Here is a 16,476-nt window from a genome sequence, read left to right on the forward strand (position 1 = left end):
GCTGCACTATCTAGTTTTTTAGTAGTTAGGGGTTAGGGCGGGAATTCGGACACAGCCATAGTTTCTGCAGAGCGGTAGGAGTTCATTAGAAATTTCCCTTTGAGTTGTTGGCGAGTCTGAGGGACAAGTAAGCCTGCGTTCATTTCCCATGATCCCTCTGTTTACACTCTGTCCTGCTAGCTTACAGCCCCTCACAACTCCTAACCTAACATTAGTGGTGCAACAAAGTTGTGTTCAATATCCGAACTATCCAGTTGTACAGTTCTGATCCAGATTCCAGCCCAGACGAGGAAAACAAAGATGTTCATGGATCTGTTTGTCTGCAGGTGGATGATCAGAATAAATATCATCGGTTTCAAAACGCAGTTTTTTGTGTGCTCCTGATTCACAATGATTTGTTTGGTGAAAGACCTAGAAATGCAATCATGAGCCTAATTTTCTTTACAAATGTTCTGCAACACCAGAAAAATGCTCAAAGATCGTGTTAAAACATCAGAAACACAATATTAATTGGAGTCAGACCTGATTTCTGTGGAACAAATGCATGATTTGGATGATTTCCCAGTACAAATCAATCATTGTCTTGAGGCTAGAGGCACACTCGCACAGTTTAGGTGAGTGTCATTTTGCTACCTCTGTGGTCAGAAACGAATCTTCGTTAAACCACTCGGTGCACCGGACCAGTCCAAGGTTAGGTTCTGGTTGTCTTTAAGAAGTTTTTGTTTACAGACGTCTGAGCTAACAAATGCATGAATAAATCAAAGAGACAAATATCATTTCAAGAAATAAGGCGCCTGGGATCTGCGCTATCTCTAGTCATCAGTGGCCCTGATTTTCAGCAGAGTTCTGACCTGCAGACAACTTGACCTCAACTTTCAGCGCCGCTGATGACAGCTGCAGAAGGAAAAGGACCCTGACAAACAATGTCTGCAGACCTAAAAGCAAAATAAACGTATTAACTCTGTTAAATCCAGAAGAATGGCTGTCAATCAGCAGAAGATGGAATACCAACCTTGGACATTGGACAGAATATGGAACCATTTCTAATTCACAGCATTACCTCATAGTTATAATAATGAAATCGCTTAATCAATAATTGAAGATGGTTAAAGTGATTGATCTATAATTATATCACTTCACTTGCCCCAAAAATGGATTCACGATTTTTTTTACTGAAAAATAATTTGCACATATTTTTAACTCTTGATATTTGATCTGCACATGCTATGAAGATTTTTGGAACAGTGTTGTGTCTATTTTTTCTGATAAAGGTTTATTTTTGATCATAGTCATGATTTTTCTAATTAAAATAACCTGCACTTATTTTAGATAAGTGATCTGCATTTGCCTGGTTTATTTCCAAAATAGAGTTATGTCTATTTGGACATAATAATTAAGTAATTCATCGTTGATTTATTGATACTTAATACTTAATTCTGTCTGATAAAAAGTTAAGAACTGGATATCGATAAATCATGTCATAAAATGGTTACGGTAGAAGAGGGTGGGATTATATAAATTAGCTTCCTTCCACTCCCTTTAAGCAATATTTAATTTAATGTCTAATTATCCTAAGTTTGATACGTCTTTGAATGAATGTATGAATGCTGATTGTCTTGTTTTATGCATTATTCTTGCCTTAATTGCTTGAAAAAAAACATTTAAAATAAAAAAAAAATCAAAAATATGGATTCAGGATCCACTGTTTCGTTGATTTTTAAGAATTCATTTCTTCATTTTGACATAAATTTGAGGTTCAAGTTCACTAATCCACAAAAATGTTTTTTCTAAAAATTAAGACACAGTGGAGAAATCTGTTGCCACACATGGATGTATTAAACCGAGTTTCACCAACTTATCATCTGCTAAACTCAAAGCACTTAGAGGTTCTCCAAATGTCACTAAATTGGTTCAGATGATTTCAATATGTGGAAGACTTCAGACTTGACGCCCAGACGACCATCATTGATCCCCTTCATAGTCACTTACGTTCCTCGCTAATGAGGCTGGCTGTTCACGGAGCGCTGTGTCCGAGCAGATCCACAGAAGGTCTGATGGAAGGACACAATGTTGCAGGAGAAGATGCAGTAGCAGAAGAGACGACCGGACTTCAGCAGATTATCAAAAGAACAGATTCAAGAACCTGCAGGCCTCCAGAAAGAGTGGAATGAGGTGGAGGAACAGCTTCAAAAACCACATTCAGGAGACAGGCTCCAACTGCCGGGTTCCTTAGGTCAAACCACTTCTGAGCCCAGACCAAACGTCTCAATTGGGACAAGGAGAAGAAGGACTGGACTGTTGGCCAGAGGTCCAAAGACCTGTTTTCTGATGAAAGTGTGTCTTTCTTTTGAGAATCAAGGGTTTGTTGGGGAGCAGAACCCAAGCTGCTGGAGGTCCAGAGTGAAATCTCCACAGTCAGTCAGGATTTGGGCTGCAATGTCCAGCGCCGGTTGCTGGTGTCCCTGCTGTCTTCAATCCAGAATCATTGCAACAGTCTAGCAGAATGTTCTAGACTTCAGCATTCCTTCTGCTGAGGATCTGAATGGACATGCAGATTTCATCGTCCAGCAGGACCTGGACCCTCTCCAGACTGTTGAAGATGGACAAATCATTTTAAAAACACTTATTTTGATTCGCAATCATTCATAATCAAATCTTAATATATGTATTCATCTTTTTGCAAAAACAAAAGTAAATGGTGGTTTATCCACAGTATTCTAATATTTCTAAATATAATTTTTGTGTATTTTTTTGAGCTGGAACCTTAATTTATGTAAAAGGAACAGACAAACTATGACCCCTGTATCCATGGTCTATGGCTGTGTCCTTCCCTACTTACAATATAACTCACTATATAGTGCGTTTGACATTTTGTAGTGCCTTCTGGATCTACAATTCCAAAATCCAGGTTGTGTCAGAATTCCTACCTTAACCCCCTAACTACTAAAAAACTATTAGATTAGAAAAGATTAGATTAGTTAACTTTATTTGTCCCACGACGGGGAAATTCACAAAAGTGACATGTGATTCACTGCAAACATTTTTTTAACAGCAGATATGATGTCATGTATGTCATGAAGTTAAAATCTAATTAATATGAGCGTTTTATAAGAATGTTTTACGAGTCCACTGTCTTCTGAAGATAAAAACGTTGATGGTTTATTAAAAAAAATACTTTTTTTTTGCAAATATTGTTCCAACGCAATGCATTGTGGTCTATATTTGCCGATCTAGTGAGCATGGATGCACACTGGTTTTTTCTGGGAAATTTCTGGGGCACTGGATTTTGGAATTGTAGATTCGGACAGCACTAGAAATTTTGAACGCACTATATACAGTAGTGCGTAGTGAAGGAATTCCGAAACACCCCCAGTGCTCTAGAAATGTCCAAGAAGTCTCTGCGAAATGCAGCATCAATGCTCACCAGATAAGCAAATATAGACCACAATGCATTGCGTTGGAACAGAATTTGCCCAAAAAATGTATTTAAACATATTTTTTTGGTTAAATCATCAACGTTTTTATTTTCAGAAGACTCATAAATAATTGTTGCAAAACGCTCATACTTCATGACATAGATGACATCATATCTGCTGTTCAAAAATAAGTGGTGAGCATGGTGTCTGAATTGCTTTTAAAATTCAGGCACTACATAGAGCTGCACTATATAGTTTTTCAGTAGAATTTGGACAAAAAAACCATTTCGTGTTTGTTTTTGTTATTTTTGTTTTTTGCGTACTCAGATGGAACATTAGCATAACAAAGTTGACATGACACATAACCTAAGAGAGGAGACACAGCTGAACTAGAGATGGTGGAATTTGGATTGCTGTTATTCATGTACACTTAAATTGTCAGATATTTTTCCTGTTAGGAATTTTGAAGGAGAAAAGTAAGGATTGCGGAATTATTTTTATTTTTAGATGAGAATGGCTTGTGTTTCGGAATATCTCCAACAGCCCATGAAAGCACCACGGTATGACGTCCCAGTGGGCGTGTCCTTGTGTCAACGTCACAGTGGAGAAACTGCAAGCTCTTTATGGAAAACTCTGGAACCTTCCATGCTTGTATATTAGGGCACGCGGAGTTTGACTACGTGAGTCGTTGAAGTAGTGAGAAGTACGTAGAGGGACGTCCGTAGAGTTTCCTTTTTTTTCTGTTTTAGCATTTTGTACTTTTTGAGCTGCAAAAATGGGAAAAGATTACTACGAAATCTTGGGAATAAAAAAGGGGGCGTCAGACGAAGACATAAAGAAGGCTTATCGGAAGCAGGCTTTGCGTTATCACCCCGATAAAAACAAGTCACCGGGCGCAGAGGACAAGTTTAAGGAGATTGCCGAAGCTTACGACGTTTTAAGCGACCCGAAGAAGAAAGACGTCTATGACCGTTACGGCGAAGAAGGTATGTAACGTTACATCGGTGTATATTAGTGCGTGAATCGCATCCATAATAACGGTAATATACACTGTTGACCAAGGTGCATTCTGGGTAGACAACATTTGCTCGCTAAATCACAGTTAGATCTTTGTTGTATGTGTGTTTGTCCAACAGTTGTAGTGTAAACATTGGTCTCGTTTGTAGCAGCAATGGTTTGGTACCCCCCCCCCCCCCCCCCCCGCGCGCGCATATTTGTGTGAAGTTTGACAGGAACTGGTCCAACTGAGATGACGTCACAGCATCTGAATGTTCCTGGATGGAATGTACCAAACATGTTCACGTCTGCTGTAGATGTCCTGAGGGCTCCAAGCCTTATGTTGCATTCAACTGCTGACTGGATCTGACACCTGGGGGGTATTCCAGGAAGCATGTTTAAACTCCCCAGACTTTAACCCTGAACTCTGGCTGAAATCGGCTTGAACTTGCTTACTCTGGGTATGTCGGTTCCAAAAGACCGGGGGGGTCTCATCACCCTCTCATGGTGGAAAAAGTATTATCTGAGCTTCTTCATCCACTAAATCATCTTCAAATGGACACGCCATACTACTTCACCTCTCTGAAAACAAACTAACCTTCAACTAAACCTGCTCCAGACCAGGTTATGTTCAGAGCATGAGTTGCTATGGCAACTTGACCTACCCTGAAACATACCTCCATTTCTGGAACCGAAAGCTGAGGTTATCAACTTCCTTAGCCTTAAACTTACCGTGGGAGCTAGCAGAACCTGCTTTCTGGAACACCCCCCTGGACTGAGTGACCCCCCCCCCCCCCCCCCCCTGGTGGGCCAAACAGGAAGCTAAAATCCCATCGACTTCAATAGAGAAATAAACAGCTGTCATTCTATTGGTCAGAAGAACCATTCTTGATAATCCTCTTTTTTTTTCCATGATAGTTTTTCTGTAGTTTAAGTATATAAGTTATATAGTTATATAGGTGGTCTCACGTTGACCATTTGAAGCGTTTGACAGATTGTTCCAAACCTGCTTTTAGTGGTAGGGGTGTGGCCTACCCATTGACCGTATAAAGGGGAATGGATTGAGTGGGGGTAGAAAATGCCTTAACTTTGGCTCCAGCGAAATGAATTCAGTTGCCATTTTTCCGCTGTACCGGCGCCTCCAGACTGTGATTACCGTAGTCTGAGTCAACGTTTCTATGGCAATGACATCACCATTCAGGTGTAGGCTTGTGTGAAGTTCACACCCATTCCACTGAAAGTGGGTTAAGGTGGGGGCCAGCGGGCACCACATGCTTTTACTGAGGCATCTGATTGGTTATTTTATAATTTGCATTGGAGAAAAATGTCATAAAAATGTAGGATTAGCAGATTAGAAAAAAATATCAGACCGAGAATGGTTATTATGCTCAATGGTTGTTTATTTCTCTCAAGAAATCTTCGGGCTTTTGGCCTTTTGGCAGGTATTTCCTGTTTGGAACGCCAGGAAGGAGGGGTCAGTGTGTCCAGTATTTACAGTCAATGGGCCTATCAACAAGTTCACTTCTGATCGGCGAGAATGGTTGCCAAAGAAATGTCAGCTTAAAATGACTCGGATCAATCGGTGCTTACAGATGCCTTCTGGCTCCAACATGGCGACGCCTGTGTCACAAAAAAAATGGTGACTGTATTGACTTCATTTGGTTGGAGCGGGAACTAAACCAATGTCAATCTGACTCGCTCCATTTCTTACATGCAGACAAAGGATTCAACTATAGTTACTGTGTGTGTGTTTGTGTGGGTGTATGCACGTGTGCAAGTGTGCCCCCTCACATTAAAAATGACATTTTCTGACCCGCCTTCATCTGTGGTCACTTTTTATTCATTACCTCTTCTTGTTTTCTTTCTCTCTACCAGGTTTGAAAGGGGGAGGTCCTCCAGGAAGCGGAGGTCCCGGCACCTTCCACTACACGTTCCAGGGTGACCCCCATGCCATCTTTGCAGAGTTTTTTGGGGGTCGTAACCCCTTTGAACAGTTTTTTGGTGGGCGTAATGGAGGAATGGACGAGGACATGGACACAGACGACCCATTCGCCCGCTTCGGGATGGGGGGCAGTGGAATGGGCGGCTTCCAGCGCCCCTTTGGCTCCGGCATGGGGGGAATGGGAGGCCACACCAGTGTTGTAAAGAAGCAGCAGGACCCACCCGTGGTTCACGATCTACGCGTCACATTGGAAGAAGTACTGAATGGTTGCACAAAGAAGATGAAAATTTCTCGCAAGAGGTTGAATCCTGATGGTCAGAGTGTACGGACTGAGGAGAAAATACTTGAAGTTCAGATCAAGAAAGGGTGGAAAGAGGGCACCAAGATCACTTTTCCTAAAGAGGGAGATGAAACTCCAAGAAACATTCCAGCGGACGTTGTATTCGTGTTAAAGGACAAGCCGCATCCAGTGTTCAAACGCGACGGTTCGGACATCGTTTACACGGCTCGGGTCTCCCTCAGAGACGTAAGTCAGATTTTCTGCTAAAACGAACCCGACCAACCTTTTGGTTTGAGTCCAACCGTTTTTAACCCCCCATCTTGTTGCGTCCACCAGGCTCTCTGCGGCTGCACAGTCAGCGCGCCCACGCTAGACGGCAGGACGGTCACCGTCACGTCTACAGAGGTCGTACAGCCGGGAATGAAGCGGCGGATCTCTGGGGAGGGACTGCCTTATCCCAAACGCCCTGACCGTCGAGGGGACCTCATAGTGGAGTATGAGGTGAAGTTCCCAGAGCGGCTCAGCCAGAACACTCGGGACACCATTGCTCGGGTTCTTCCAACATCTTAAGCGAACTGACGAAAGGACCTACAGGAAGTTGCCAATTTGTAGCCTGACTATCTTACAGATGTTCAGGAAGGTTGATGATGCGTTCAGCTCCTCACTGGCTAGAATTTTGGGGTTTTGACTTGAGTGACATGATATTTCCTGATAAATAAATACACATGGACTATGTGGAGAGGGTTTTTTTTTTTGTTAAGAGTTTCAAACATGAAACTATCTTTTTATTTTGAATGTTCTGAATTATAATTGTGGAGATGTGTGCTGCATTGGTGATCTGGTTGGGTAACTTTCACATGAAAGTGTGCTTTGGAAAACGTTCTTTTTGCTCTAGAATACGGAGCAGCAGTCAGAAGAAACTGACTGGTTGTGAAACCAAAAGTTGAGTGTCTTTATAGAGAGGAAAAAGAATGACGACTGTTTCTGGTGACATTAAATTGATTTGACTTAAAAAAAATGTTTTTGGTGAATGTTTACCATCCTGCTAACCCATTGTTTTGTTTTTGGCTGTTTGAAATCCTCAATTCAACTTTACCAAATGTCAATTCTAAAAATGCTGCCACCATCAAAAGTTACCGTAAGCCTTTTGGGGCTTCGGGTCACATCCGGACTTTAACCATCCTAAGTGAAGCCGGGTCCAAAGACGCTTCCTCCGAAGACGTTTTTCTTTTTGGCCTTGGAATGTTTGAGTTCTGGATTCTTTCGCAGTTCTTGCTAAACTTCTCATAGTTTGAGGAAAGAACCGAACCAGACATGGTTATAGCCATTTCTGGTTGGGCGTGTCATGTGGAATTGTTGGATCCACAGCTCCTGGAAAATCACCCACCAGGATTTCCCAAAGCGGCTTCGTCCGCATTAAGGTGGATGAAGCCTCCACAAGCCTTGTTGGAGTTGGAACGGCAGCAGCGTCACGCCGAGCGCAGCAGTCCTTGGGTCGACCTCGCTCACCCATGACAGTCAGCAGACCAGCTCCGTCTCCGACGGCCCCAGGCTGCTTGCATTGCAGAGGTTGTGAGGGACACAGATATCGCTGCAGGAACCTGACTGGAACACTGAAGACTTTATGAGCTAACTCTTCCTATCAGAGAAAAACACACGTCTGACAAGATGAGCTCCACAGTTTCCATTCCAAACCAACTTTAGCATGCCAGAACCGGAGGAGGACATCACCTCTGAAAGAAACTTCAGGCAGAACAGGGTCTCTAGTCTCGCTAAACAAAAAACAGATTTATATTGCTGCTACCCTGAAAAGACTTTGGCTTCACGGTTCAATCTCAGATAATAAGTGTGGTGCAACATCTTGGAAAAATGTGTTTTTTAACCAGGACAACAATGAAGTTTGTCGTCGTCGTTACAATGTTGTGCTTTTCAGGTGAGTTTTGTATTTGTATTCTAAAGATTTTGGCATACGAAGCCTTAATAGTAAAGGATTTTATGGACATATTTAAGTTGTTCATAGATTCACTTGTATAGAAGTGTATTGCTGTCTATTAAAAAAAACCAGGCGATCTTCATTTTAATTTATTTGTGTTAAAAAAACAACACAACATGTCTGTGCCTTAGACGCGTAGTTTATGTGAAATGAAGTGTTTATTTGTGTCTGTGGTGATGCAGGAAACAAGTTCCTGCAGGAATTTGTCTTGATGTGAAGCTGCACAGGCAGGCAGGGAGCGTCAATAAAGTACAGAAAAACAGCCCAGACAAACAGCAGCAGTTTCTCATTAATTCACCATTAATAATCACAAACATCACAAGAACTCATTACAGTTTGGTTTAAACAAACTCCACTGAAATTCCTAATATCATTATATTTTCTTTTGGAGGAACCAGCGTGTTCCAGTAATGCTAGTTGTAGACGCGTCCTCAGCTCATCGCCTTAGGACTACAACTGTTGTGGTCCTATAAAATTAGATTTAAAAAAAACTGTGATTTTCTTTCAAAAATTTTCTGTAATTTTCATTTTTGTTTAAAAATAGAATGACAATCACATAAAAAATTTGAATGAAGATTTTTTTAAGTGTATACAATACACTTCTACTGAAAATAGCAAATAAAGAGACTTATTTAAAAAAATATTACAGAAAACCAAAAAATTATATCAAAATTCATTAAAAATGTATCTTGAAAAACCTCACAGTTGACCACACCCACAATGTGAGCATCCAGCAGGTCAACCACAGACATCACTGCTGTGTGCCGATGTTGTCGTCGGTATCGACTCATAGACAAAATAAACAGTTTATTCTGTTCAATATTTAATACTTTTCCAACATTTTTCTCTCTAATGTTTGTGAATAAAGTAAGTAGGAAGAACAGAACAGACTGGCGATGTGGTGTCGAGCACATAAACTAAACGCATCATGTCTATGAGACGGATCTTATAGTTTTTTTTCATGAGCAGATGAGGTCAGAGCCCTCCATGTTTTTTGCTTTTGTAGCACCTCCCCCTCTTCCAATATGTTTGTCTACTGGATGTCAGGATACAGAAAAATGTTCAAAGTGTGCTTTGCTCACTCTTGGCATTCTCTTTCACACTTTTTTATATGTATATAATTCCACATTTGTTAATTTATAGTTTTGATTCCTTCAGTTTGAATCTACAATTTTCATAGTCATGAAAATAAAGAAAACTCTTTGAATCAGAAGCTGTGTCCAAACTTTTGGTCTGTACTGTATATAGAACTGCTGTTTAAAATGTAGGTGACTTTAGCCACACCCACCCAAACAGGGGTTGACCCGTACGGGTTCTGCAGGTTTTATGGGCCGTCCGCGTCCGTGGAGCGGCAGCATCATAGGGAGAGCTCAGGTGTGTCTTTTAGTTTCCTCAAGGCTTGTGAACAACTTTAAGGGACGCCATGAAAATGGAATTACCATTGTTGTGTGTGTGGTACGTGTATCCTGTTAGACTACGAAGTCACACGTACCTATGACGGATGGGTGATGCTGTCGTACGGCGTCCTTACGCCACACTCTAGTCGTTGGTAAGGTGCGAGTACTGACCGCACAAATGCTGGACGCACGGGATGTGCACGTGAAGTGTCAGTAGGATGTCGACACAGACTATACTCTCTGATTGGCTAATTTCCTTCTTCCTAAAAGGCAGGTTGCAGGGAGGAGCGCACACGTATCACGTGAACAACACTAACAGCTCCTTGTACAGTCCACCTGTATCTACTTGTAAGGAAAGTTGGAACTAAGACTTAAATGATTTTTTATTACTTACTTCAAAAAGAAAGACTGTTCAAGACGTTAGGGCACTCAGAAGGGACTCAACACTTTATTGCTTTTATCCGTACCGTAGGATGTGTCCACTCTATCCGTAAATGTTCTCATGGGCTCATTTTTCCTTCTGTTTCCTAAAAGCGTTCACGGTTTCTGCTGGAACTCCTCCATTCAACAATGCCACTTATGACTCTGATGAGGTCACGCCAGCCCATAGTGCCGGTCCGTACCAGCCTGAACCTTCAACAGCAACATTCCCATCAGAGGAGACGAGGAAACAACAAGAAGTGATCAACCTGACGGGTATTTATTTCACATGAGCTCCTGCAGTAGCTTTAGGAGGAAAGCTTCTCTCCTGAAACATTAACGTTTTAAAACGAGGGGGTGTAACGATTGATCGACTTCATTGATGAGTCAGTTTCTACGATCCAACCAGACCAATCTGTCTGAGGCAAGTTGTCAATCGAATCGGCCCAAACCATTAAAATCCGTTCAAAATGATATAAATCGATAAAAGACATTGGAAAATATCAATTGGATTGAGACATGGTAGGTTTATTTTACTATAACATAAACTCGACCAATCACAGTGCACATGTGATGTCATTAAAATGGATGAGTCCCTCATTCCAGTCCAATGTGTGGACAGACTTTGAATTTAGCAAAGTCATGTGACCATCCAGTGTGCTAGAATAAGGTGTGTCAAATTATCATGTTAATTGCGATTCATTAATTACAGACAAATAAGCGTGTTATTTTATTTTAGTCACAGTCATCTCATTGTATCTATAACCAGTACCTGTTATACAAGCGGCCAAAAGGAGCTTCCCCCATGGGATGGCTGGGCGCTTGCTTATAGAGTCGGTGAGAACCTCAAAGTAGAGCCGCTACTCCTTCACATCCAGAGGAGCCAGTGGAGGTGGCTCCTTTATTCTAGACGCCTCTCTGGGGAGGTGTTCCGGGCATGTCCCACTGGGGGGAGGCCCCAGGGAAGACCCAGGACACGCCGGAGAGACTATGTCTTTCGGCTGGCCTGGAAACGCCTCGGTGTCCCCCCAAAAGAGCTGGAGGAAGTGGCCGGGGAGAGGGAAGTCTGGGCATCTTTGCTTAGACTGCTGAGAGGTAGATGAGACGTAAAATGGCCGCCAAGGAGTCAGTCAGGCTCGTCAGGTTTATACCTCACTTGCTGCGTTTCTATCACACTAATGCACAAAACTTTATTGAAATTCTAGAAATGTCAAAAACACAATCTCACAGTTTCACAGTTTCCATTAAATCCTAATTATGTGAACAAACACAAACCAAATCACACGATAAGTCATTCAGAAAAACGGCGACGGATGTGACCAACACTTTGATTGACAGCAGATACATTCACATTTCTGCCAAGGCCCAGCGCTCTTCATCATCTATCAAAGGAGACGTCGGCGTCTTCTTCAGGGCGTGGAGCGGCGAGCTCCTTACACGTGGGAGGGGCTACAGATGATGACATAATGGGAAATGGTGGTTTTCCAGAGGAGCTGTGGATCCAACAATTCCTCATGACACGCTCAGCTTCTGATGATCTGTGTGACGCTGTGGGACCACTGGTGGCGCCCGCCGTGCAGCGCCCAAGGCCGCCAGTTCCTACCAAGAAGGGCATCGCCATCTGGTTGTTGGTCACATGACTGATTTTGTAGAAGCCTTAGCCCTTGTGCTGTCCTATGGGGTCCAGATGACCCCACCCTTACATTGACGTGTTCTCCCTACCATGACAAAGGTGGATAAAGGTGGAAAGATTCCCCTAAGGCATTTGTTTTTGCAAACATAACTACAATATCACTAAAATACATTAAGGATTTGGTTGTATCCCACACAGTCAGAATATGGAAACAGGTTGTGCGTCATTTTGGCCTGCAGACAAATCCATTGTCAGGCCCTATTGTTAAAAACCATTTGTTTTCTCCATCAATGAAAAATGATCATTTTGCTGACTGGTATGATCGTGGACAACGTGTCTTCAAAGATCTCTATATTGATGGTTTGTTTCCATCACTTGAACTGTTGAAAGACAAATATAACTTGCCTAACACTCACTTTTTTAAATTTTTGCAAGTATGAGACTTTGTTAGACACAACTCTCCAAATTACCCACAACTCCCAGAGGAATCTGTTACCGATTCATTATTTTTGAAAGACCCTGAGATTAGAGGCGGAATCTCACATTTGTACAACAAACTGAGCCACCTCAATGGCCACAGCACTTTGCAGCACTTGAGGGAGGCCTGGCAGGAAGAGCTCGGAATAAATATTTCAGAAGAGCAATGGGATCTAGCTTTAGGCTCCACACACACAACCTCAATCTGTGCCAGGCATGGTTTGATTCAGTTTAAGATAATACACAGGCTCCACTGGACTAGGCTCAGGCTGAGTAAAATATTCCCTGACGTTGACCCTCTGTGTATACGCTGTAGACAGGCTCCAGCATCTTTGTCACACATGTTTTGGGGTTGCTCTAAGCTGTCAAACCTTTGGTCTGATGTTTCTCTGACACTGTCAAAAATTTTAAACCAGACAGTCAAGTTGGACCCCCTCATCGGTATTCTGGGAATCACTGACCCCCAAACTTTTAAAAAGAAATCTGAGTGTAGGTTAATTCAGTTCACATGCTTACTTGCACGCCGAATAATACTTTTAAACTAATAATACTTTTGTCTCTAATCCACACACATCCAGTGGATTAGAGACATTTTATTTTTTCTAAATTTAGAAAAAATTAGGTACACCCTGCAAGGACGGGAAGAGAAATTTTTCAATGTTTGGTCCACCTTTATTAATGACTTTGTAAAAAAAAAAGTTAAATTTTTTTTATTTTTATTTTATTTATTTTTTCTTTCCACAAACTGTTCTTGCAAGCTGTTGGTGTTGTTTATTTGTAAAATATGTAAAAAACTCAATAAAGAGAACTAAAAAAAAAAAAAGAAGGTGGAAAGATTTCATGTAATCCATGGACACCAGTGAAGATCACAAATCATTGAAGAAAAAAGGTTCAGAGCACTGTCTAGTGGGTCCAGATGACCCAACTCCCAACGTTAAAGTGCCAAGGAGGCACATTAACATTGAGAGTGGGGTCATCTGGACCCCACAAGTCAGCACAAGGGTAAATGCCAGAGATGACCATTTTGCATTCATTTTCTTAACCCTTGTGCTATCCTAGATGAACCCCCCCCCTCCATTGACGTGTTCTCCCTACCATGACAAAGGTGGATAAAGGTGGAAAGATTTCATGTAATCCATGGACACCAGTGAAGATCACAAATCATTGAAAAAAAAAGTTTCAGAGCACTGTCTAGTGGGTCTAGATGACCCACTTACCAATGTTAACGTGCCTAGGATAGCACAAGGGTTAAGTGTGTGTTTACAGCCAGTAGGGGGGGCTAGCGGGTTTTTGTCACACTGCAGACTGATGTCAGGCTCAATGTTGGACTGAAGTCCAACCAACAGTTTTTGACCTCGCTAAGTTCTTCTTGTCACTTTGGATATTTTCTTTATAATTTGGTTATTTACTTAAGTCGACTTTGGATTACTGTTCATTTTTCAATGTGAAGAAAAGGAAATAAAGATTTTTCTCTTTTACTTTTGGAATGAAGGATTTTTGCAGATGGTTGGATTCATAAGAGGAGCTGCAGGAGCGTCAAAGCTGAGGACTTAACACTGGAACCATACACATTTAACTCATAAGAAGTGTTTCTGTTGCAGTTTTGCGAAATATGTCCATTTCGATACGCCTCTAAAACCACCTCCTCCAAGCACAAAAACCTTTTTTCAGTGAGGATTTTTTTGACACGCAGCTAATTAGTGAAACTGCTATGAACTGTAGCATATCAGAACCTGAACGGTTTTCTTCCAAAACGTTCATTAATTTCTGATAATGCACACCTCTTGTTGTGGAAAACACTACTCTACTGTCGCCAATTAAAGACAAGCAGGATTAATAAATTAATTTAATTAATTTATTACAGCTCATGATTAAATAAACACTCAAGAATATGAATCACATGACAGCACTAATTCTAAGAATGTTCCCTTTGGATTCTCTGGATGTGGAAAAACAACAGCGGTGAACTTTAGGAAACTAACATGTGAATGGATTTGACATTCATTCTAGTTTACTTGTTGGTTTGGACACAGATTTCATTAACTTGATGATCTGGAAGAAATCCAAGAATCTGGAAAACTTCACTGTTCAGTAGCCTACAGGGGCGGAGCTAGAACCTTATATATGGAAGGGGGCAGAAGAATTTGGAAGCGTGGCAAAACAGCAGCAGGGAAGGCCTTTACAAATTCTTTCATTTCTAAATGTTCCTTTTGTTATTTTTGTGATGCTCCGGGAAGCTTCTCTTGATGATTTTTTTAAAACTTTGTCAGTAAAGCTGCCCCTCCATGCCCCCCTGTAGCCCCGCCCCTGTTACCCAGGTTATTTATCTCTGAGTCACGCTGGTTGAAGTTTTGGCTAAAGGTGATCTGGATCCTTTTTAGGTCGGTCAATCGGATCCGATCGGAACGTTTAAATTTAACCAAAATGGGATCGCATCATCCACTACAAACCATGATATGAAGTGAATTGTTGTTAAACTGAATTGTTAAATAATATAAATGTAAAGCACAAAGCTCTCAAACTTAAGAACGTGAAAAAAAGTTCACTATTCTGTAAAACGTTTCAGCTAAATTTAATTTTAAATGAAAAACCAAAAGGAGAAGCCTCTCTGTTATTTAACGGCTGCTGGTTCCTGTCGTTGCAGAAACCACCGTGGTCATCCTCGTCTCTGCAAGTCTGGCGTTGGTTGTGTGTGCCGTGATTCCTCTTATATTCTACAAACACTGGCAGACTAATGCCGGTACGGAGACAAACTTCTAACACCAAACTGTGACAAAAAACCTCAGCTGAAAGCTTTCTGGTGTTTGTTTCAGATCACAGCAGATTGACAGGAAACACTGATGAGGTGAGTGTCTCCTGAATGTCTGACTCTCAGTTTTCTTTTTCTGTAGAAGGGAATTTTAATGATAATAAATACCTTACAGGGTTCTCACTGTGAAGACACTGCAGAGGATTCCATACCTGCTACTGTGGGGCTGCAGTCTATACAGGAGGGTCCTCCTGAGTCCAGGGGGGAGGACAGCCACCAGTACGCCACTGTCTATGAGGGACTGGATCCTAAAGCCCTGGACTGAGCCGGAACTTTGTGTCTTCATAGTTCAATGAAGGACCGCTGTTCTAAGATCAGCCTGTGTGATCAATAATCAGCAGGAAGCTGAGGAAGTCTGGAGAGAAAGTAGACTTACTGGATCTGTGTGTGTGTGTGTGTTATTCTTGATTTGTATCTCATACAATACGTTTTGTGTGTAACTGTGTGTACTTGCATTGTGTCTTCACCTGTACACTGGAATATCAAAAACTTGAAAAACAATACAGAGCTCTGGACCCCTGCAGTCACGGCGGGTGACGGCCGGCAGAGCCAGGTCCTTCTCTACACCCAAAGGGCGGAGAGGCCCCGCCTGCTACGTCATGGGGAGTCCTGATTGGTCAGATGCCTCTGTCCCACCGGTGCCAGACCAGAGCTCCCACTGGGGCGGCACCTGCGGGCAGAGGTCGTGGCTCGCCCCTGGGGCCGGCTCTATCTCGGCTGCTCTGTCTTTTTGTGGGGTGGGTTGGATTTTTTTCTTTTTTGGGGGGGGGGGACAGCCCTGCCTGCAAATTGGGAGACTTTGGGCCCACTGCTTGGGGGGCTAGGGGCAGGGGGCAGTCAGGAAACTGTCCCCAAACTGTTCAAGCAACAACTTATGAGGGTAATTGGGGGGTTGCCACACACCCTTTAGCCCCTTCCCTCTCGGCCTCCCAGCAAGCAGGAGGTGGACTTCTGGGTGGCTGCCTGGAGTGTGGGGACATGCGCAGAGTCCCCACGGGGACAAACTACGTAGAGTGGAGATCTCGAGCTCTACCCATTTCACGTTTCCTTTTGTAACCTAAAGTTCTTTTCCCTCATAAGTGTGTTGTCAGGTAGGGAGGGCTGGGGAGCATG

General features: G+C 42.3%; 1 protein-coding gene and 1 long non-coding RNA gene across 2 annotated transcripts; one reads left to right on the plus strand and one right to left on the minus strand.

The window, feature by feature from the left end:
* Nucleotides 1–1,815: 1,815 nt before the first annotated feature.
* On the minus strand, nucleotides 1,816–8,109 carry LOC110015675. The gene is made up of 2 exons (XR_002290930.2): nucleotides 8,022–8,109; nucleotides 1,816–2,590 (listed from the first exon to the last, which is right to left on the minus strand). It is a non-coding gene; the product is annotated as an uncharacterized LOC110015675 (long non-coding RNA).
* Nucleotides 4,013–8,891, plus strand: dnajb1 (DnaJ heat shock protein family (Hsp40) member B1). The gene is made up of 3 exons (XM_004066317.4): nucleotides 4,013–4,402; nucleotides 6,288–6,880; nucleotides 6,971–8,891. The coding sequence occupies exons 1-3, from the start codon at nucleotides 4,192–4,194 to the stop codon at nucleotides 7,202–7,204; spliced, it is 1,038 nt and encodes a 345-aa protein (XP_004066365.1). The 5' UTR covers nucleotides 4,013–4,191; the 3' UTR covers nucleotides 7,205–8,891.
* Nucleotides 8,892–16,476: the final 7,585 nt, after the last annotated feature.

The sequence above is a fragment of the Oryzias latipes genome, chromosome 1 (genome assembly GCF_002234675.1).
Source record: "Oryzias latipes chromosome 1, ASM223467v1".
NCBI lineage: Eukaryota > Metazoa > Chordata > Actinopteri > Beloniformes > Adrianichthyidae > Oryzias > Oryzias latipes.